At 35.9% G+C, this 6,000-nt stretch overlaps 1 protein-coding gene across 1 annotated transcript in view; it reads left to right on the forward strand.

The window, feature by feature from the left end:
- Positions 1-5,547, forward strand: part of LOC131160068 (uncharacterized) — a 28,362-nt gene extending 22,815 nt beyond the window's left edge. The window contains exons 2-4 of the mRNA XM_058115383.1: positions 2,939-3,489; positions 4,025-4,936; positions 5,181-5,547. Coding sequence (XP_057971366.1) covers positions 2,939-3,489; positions 4,025-4,936; positions 5,181-5,481 — 1,764 coding nt within the window. The 3' untranslated portion in view covers positions 5,482-5,547. The remainder of the gene's footprint in view (positions 1-2,938; positions 3,490-4,024; positions 4,937-5,180) is intronic.
- The last annotated feature ends 453 nt before the right edge of the window (positions 5,548-6,000 follow it).

Here is a 6,000-nt window from a genome sequence, read left to right on the forward strand (position 1 = left end):
TGGATGGACGTGTGTTCAACTTGTGAAAAGTAAGATCAGGAATAAGGGGTCTAGACCTCCTTGTGGTCTGTTTATCTCGCGTTCCCTTGGATTTCTAGGTATGCCCAGTTTTTGATTGTATTTGCTTCTAGGTCTCCTAGTTGTTGGGCCCTAGGTATGCCCAGGTTTGATTGTAATTGATTCTAGGTGTTCCTAGTTTTGATGCTTCTTGTTTCGATTGGGAGCTTTGGCCTCCCTCCTTGGTGTATGTTTGGAGTTTTCTATACATATTCCATTTTGATCTATAAAATTTATCTTTACTAATAAAAAAAATAAAAAAATAAAAAAATAAAAAGGGCAGCCTGGTGCACAAAGCCCCCGCGTATGCGGGGTCCGAGGAAGGGGTGAACCACAATGGGTTTATAGTATGCAGCCTTACCTTGCATTCAATGAATTGAAAATGAGTTGGAAAATTGCACTACTGTTAGTGGCACCTTTAGAATTGATTTGGTGGTGAGACAAAAGGAAGAGAAAAGCACCTAGTAAAGTGGCTTTTACCTGCTTTGATTTTACATTTTAGTTAGTAACTTAGTAATACACGTATTTTTACTACACTTTCTCTTTAAAATTATTTTAGCTAGTTAGCTAGTAGGTATTCATTTAATTTTAATTTAGTAACAGTGCAATGGTGGATGTCATTTGGATCATCAGCTCCAAACTTGCAAAAGTTTGCTGAAAAAGTTCTTAGCCTCACACGTAGTGCTGCTGGCTACTAAAGAAATTGGAGCATATTCCAACATGTGACTTGCTAGGATATCATGGGTCAAAGAACATGTACTACTATGTTTTCAATCATAATTTATCATATTAATTTAAAGTTTAAACTTCTTGCAGCTTCATAGAATAAGGAGAAATTGGCTAGCCTAGCAACACTTGAATGATTTGGTGCTTGTGAAATATAATCAAACTTTGAGACGTTGATACAAGCGTGATACCGTTGATCCTATCCTTCTAAAGGAGATTGACGATAGTAATGAGTGGTTGATGGTAGGATGGATGATAATTCTGATGGGGACAATGAATGCGTGTTTGAATATGATCCTTTTTGGGGTTTTGTTGCCAAAGCTGCTAGAATAAGCCCCTGCATTGCACTAGATCAAGAATAAGTGTGAATGTGCCATCATCTAGATGAAGAGCTACATTATTGGAACTTCTAGATGAGGATGATATCCAAGAGGGTAGTGCAGAAGAGACTGAAGAGGAAGGTGTTGGAGAAGTAAATTCTGATGATGAAGAAGAAGATGATGTCTTAGTAGAGTCATTTGATGATGAATGAGGATGACTATTAGATTTTAGACTTTGAAATCTTTTATTGTACTCTTTTCTTTTGATATTGAACTATGTTGTTGATGCTTTTGGGCCTTGGGCTTGGCAATTTCATTTTCTTTGTAGTTTGAAGCTTGAACTCTTGTGTGCTTGTGTTGAACTATGCTTGTTTTGCTTGGAACTTGGTGCTTGGTAGTCATAATTTTTATGCATTAATGTTTTGGTATTGAATATTTTGGTATTTTAAATTCTAATATTATTGCTAATGTGTTCATAGATCAATTACCAATCAAAGGGCACTGTACACACAATTTTAATAATTTTGCACCACAGGAATGTGAGCCTTGCGCCTATGCTCCAAGTACCCTTTTGCCTTAGTGCACCTTGTGCTTTAACTACTTTGGTGCAATTTGGGATTGGCTGCAACCAGTGTCCTTCGGGTAAGCTCTTACATTAAGGGGCATTTGGTTTGCGGCATCTTTTGACATTCTTGGGAATGTGATTCTCATTGCATCTCATTCTCAATCTTGTTTGGGCACTAGAAATCCTGTATATCCCATTCGTACCCTCCCCCATGGGTAAGTTTCATGGGAATCCAATTCCCATTGGATTCTTACCTTTGGGATCAAATTGCATTCACTATTTTGACTAATTAAACATCAGTGCCCCTAGAATATAGTATTAGTACATGTTTTCTTTTTTTATATATTTATATCAATAAATTATTAATAAAATATAAAAATGAAAGTAATATTGATATTATACTATAATTATATAATATACTAGTTAAAATTTGGAGATCATATTGCCCCCAATTATTTTGGTTGATTTGATTATTAAATGTTGAATTTTTTTTCATTTAATTTATGATTGTTGAAAGTTCAGGATATGGATTTATTTAGGTACATAATATAAGTAGGCTTTTGTATTGAAAATATAATTATTCTTCATCTATTGTTTATACAAATGTCAAGGGGTCAGCTCGAAGATTCCATTGTTGAACCATGACATGAGCAGCCTGTGTACATGGTATGTTCCTGGAAATGTTACAGCATGAACCAGATTTAGGCATCCCATTCCTAAGAATGAGATTCCAAGGAATGTATGCAGGATGGCCAGTTCAATATCTTGCTGTGTGAACAAAACAAAAATATTCCAATGAGGCAAGCATCCCATCCCAAGAATGAAATTCTTGGTAATATCATTCCATGGGAATATTTTTTATGCTGAGAACCAGACACCAAACCCTCTTTATTTTAGGGGCAATATAGGATAATTAGTGTAACAGGAAGTGCTTTTAACAGTATTCTGCATGACAAGTAATAATGGTGATGTAGTCTTAGATTATGTTGGTAGTAGTTTAATCATTGATATTTTTCCTCTTCGAATCTGAATTCTAGACTTTACCTTATAGTGTAGTTCTCAAATACTTTCCACATGTACTCGAGACTGTTTATAATCACTATATACGTTTGTTTCTGCATGAATGTATTTCATATTGAAGATAGGTCTATTTACTCATATATTGATTGTTATCCGTAGATGCTTTGTCAGTGCAAACATTCACTATGGAAGCTGCAATTATATAACAGATGTGTTTCATTAACACTTCATAATGATTGGTGTCTTGCAGGTGAATGAGTCTGATATTGTTGCTGAAACCTTGGCAGAAAATGTTGATGAAAAGGAACCCTCTGTGAGGAAAAGTGTTGTTGCAGCAGTTCCAAAATCTAATTACAAATCAAAGAAAAAGAAAAAGAACAAAGGCAATGGGAATTTATTTTCAAGCTCAGATAAAGTTGAAAAACCCTTGGATGTGGTTTTAGAAAATCTCTCTCTCAATGAGCACTCTTCTGGTAATCAGCCCGGTTTGTTAAAAAGCAAGGCAGCAAATGTGAGAGTTTTTGACAGCCAAGCTAAACAATGCACACATTCCATATTACAAGTGGATCCAAAGTATCTGAATGCTGAAAATGAGCTCCGAAGAATATTTGGGTCAAAGGTGGTGAATTTGATTGAGAAAAGTAATCAAGTAGGCAGTTCTAGACAAACAAGAGGCGTAAAACGTGGAAGCCACATCCTCAAAAAGACTACCCTTGTCTCCCCGTTGGATCACTGGCCTCGTTGGGATGGATCTTTGTCCATGGAACATCTAGAATCCAAGAATGGATACCACTATTTCAGGTGATTTAGATAGGTCATACTTTATTTATTTATTATTTTACAGCTGTTCATGTTCTTGTTTAACTGCTCTTTATTTTTAATTTTTGATTAAGTCTATGTTATTAGTGGGGAAAATTATAGTTGTTATCTATTTGTTTCTAATTATATATTCCTTTTCTTTTTAGAAAAAAAATTCTTTTTGTTGGAGTTGTTTGTGGGGGATACTTGCTGCTCTGTTCCCACGGGCAAATCTGTACACTCTGCAGTAGAATCTGGCAGAATTTTATTCATCAATAGACCTATGGGTTTCTTTCTGCATTGTCTTTCCAAAAGGGCAGGGGAATCTATGCAGTGTCCTCTTATACTAGGATAATACTTTTTTGTTGGTTTTCTAGCTTTTGTAAACCAATTGTTGATTTTATTAGCTTGTTTTTATGAACTACTGACAGACTGCATGAGCAAATACGCAGTAATGTTGTTGTGTATAATACCATTTGGCTACTTGGAATTTTGGTTTCTGCTGTTACACTATCCCTAATTTTGGCTAATTGTGTAGATATGTGCAGTCATTTTCCTATGGTCAAGCTCAGAAAGCTTTTGAAGCAGCCAAAGCAATCCATGACCTTAATGGTATAGCTAGTATTTTGTTTCACAATCCTTACCATATGGAGTCTCTTATAACAATGGCAGAGTACTTTGAATTTGTGGGTGAGCATCAAATGGCAGCAGATTCAATTGCAAAGTGTTTATATGGCTTGGAATGTGCATGGCATCCTATGTTCACCCCATTGCAGGGTAATTGCCAGATAAAATACAGCCATGAAAGGAACAAGCCATTGTTCTCATCTCTTTTCATTCACATGAAAAACATGGATAGACGTGGTTGTCATCGCTCTGCTCTCGAAGTATGTAAACTCTTGCTTTCCCTAGATTCAGATGATCCCATGGGGGCCTTGTTTTGCATTGACTACTATTCATTGAGGGCAGAAGAGTGTTCATGGCTAGAACGGTTCTCTGAATATTATAGAAGTGATAACTCCTTATGGTTGTTTCCAAATTTTTCATATTCCCTTGCCATTTGTCGGTTTTATCTTGAGCGTTTGGAAGCTTCGAAAGATGGTCAGGCAGAGAATGCAAAAGCAACTTCAACTGATCTCATGAAGCAGGCTCTATTGCTTCACCCATCAGTCATCAAGAAATTAGTAGCTAAAGTACCATTAAAGGATCGGGGATGGACTGATGTACTAAAGAATAGCTTTTTTGGGTCAGATCAAACAGGAAACCCATCCTTGGATCACCTGATCAACATATACATTGCGAGAAGTTACATCATATGGAGGCTTCCAGATCTGCAAAAATTATTGATGAATGCTGCTATCCTGGTGATTGAAACACTAAAATGCAATAGAAATGAAGCCAAGGATTGGGCTTGTGTAAGAAAAGAAGCATTCTCCTCAGAGAAAAATGAGTAAGTCTTGATCTACTCATAATGTGTGTTAGTTCCGCTTTAGCAAGTTCTCTTTTGCTTTTTCCTTGCACTGCAGAATTCATGTTTGCTGTACACCCCCGCCAATGCTCATCATCTCTCCCCTAATTGCTGTCATTCTTGCATGAGCTTCTAGTTAGTTCATTAATTAATTAGTACATTAGTTGAATTTGTCAAGCAGTTATGAGTTTAATTATGAACATTTTTTTTCCTTTTTGCCCCCCAGGTATGGCCATCTTTTGGTTTCTGATTTCTCAGACTCAGTGCCAACCATGCCACCTGACAACCTGCAAAATTTTATGGCTGACCCAAGGATGAGAGAAGTGCAGAATGGAGGTGAAGTTGCCAATCCACTTGGCATTGGTGGCGGTGGTGCCCGTGTTCCCCGTGACCTGAATAATCGAAGTACGTTGGCTGCATTGTTTGAGTCGATGCTACCATGGATTGATTATGGTGATGCGAGAGGTGGCGACGACCAAATTGATGACCGAGAAAATGAAAATGAAAATGAAAATGAAGGTCATTGACTGGAAATGGCTCTGTACATCAGATTATTTATCATTAATAGTGAATTATTATATTTTCATGCAAAATAGAATTTACATGTTTTAATATGTTGGCGGGAGATGCTGGTAGTTTCATTTAATTATAATTTGCATGTCATTAACATATATATAGGGACTAAAGTGAAGCAAACAGGTTGAGAGATCATCAATGATTGTAGTTAAATATTGCTCCAATATATAAATATTTATTTATTTAAATTTATTATTATTGAGAGGATAATAGAAAGTTAAAAAAAAAATTGGTTAGATTTTTACTATATTTAGAAGATAATAGGAAGTTAATTAAATAATGAGAAGTTATAAAATTTAGAAAACATTGTTTATTAAATTATTTATGTAGTAATGACTTGTAAATATTGTAATTATAAAATAATTTGGATATTTAGGCCATTTGTGTTGCCTCTATAATCAAAGCGCTTTCACAGTCGCTCTTTCCATCTTCGATGCGTCGAAAACTTCCTGGGCAATTAGTCCTTTCCC

This window comes from Malania oleifera, chromosome 7 (genome assembly GCF_029873635.1).
Source record: "Malania oleifera isolate guangnan ecotype guangnan chromosome 7, ASM2987363v1, whole genome shotgun sequence".
NCBI lineage: Eukaryota > Viridiplantae > Streptophyta > Magnoliopsida > Santalales > Ximeniaceae > Malania > Malania oleifera.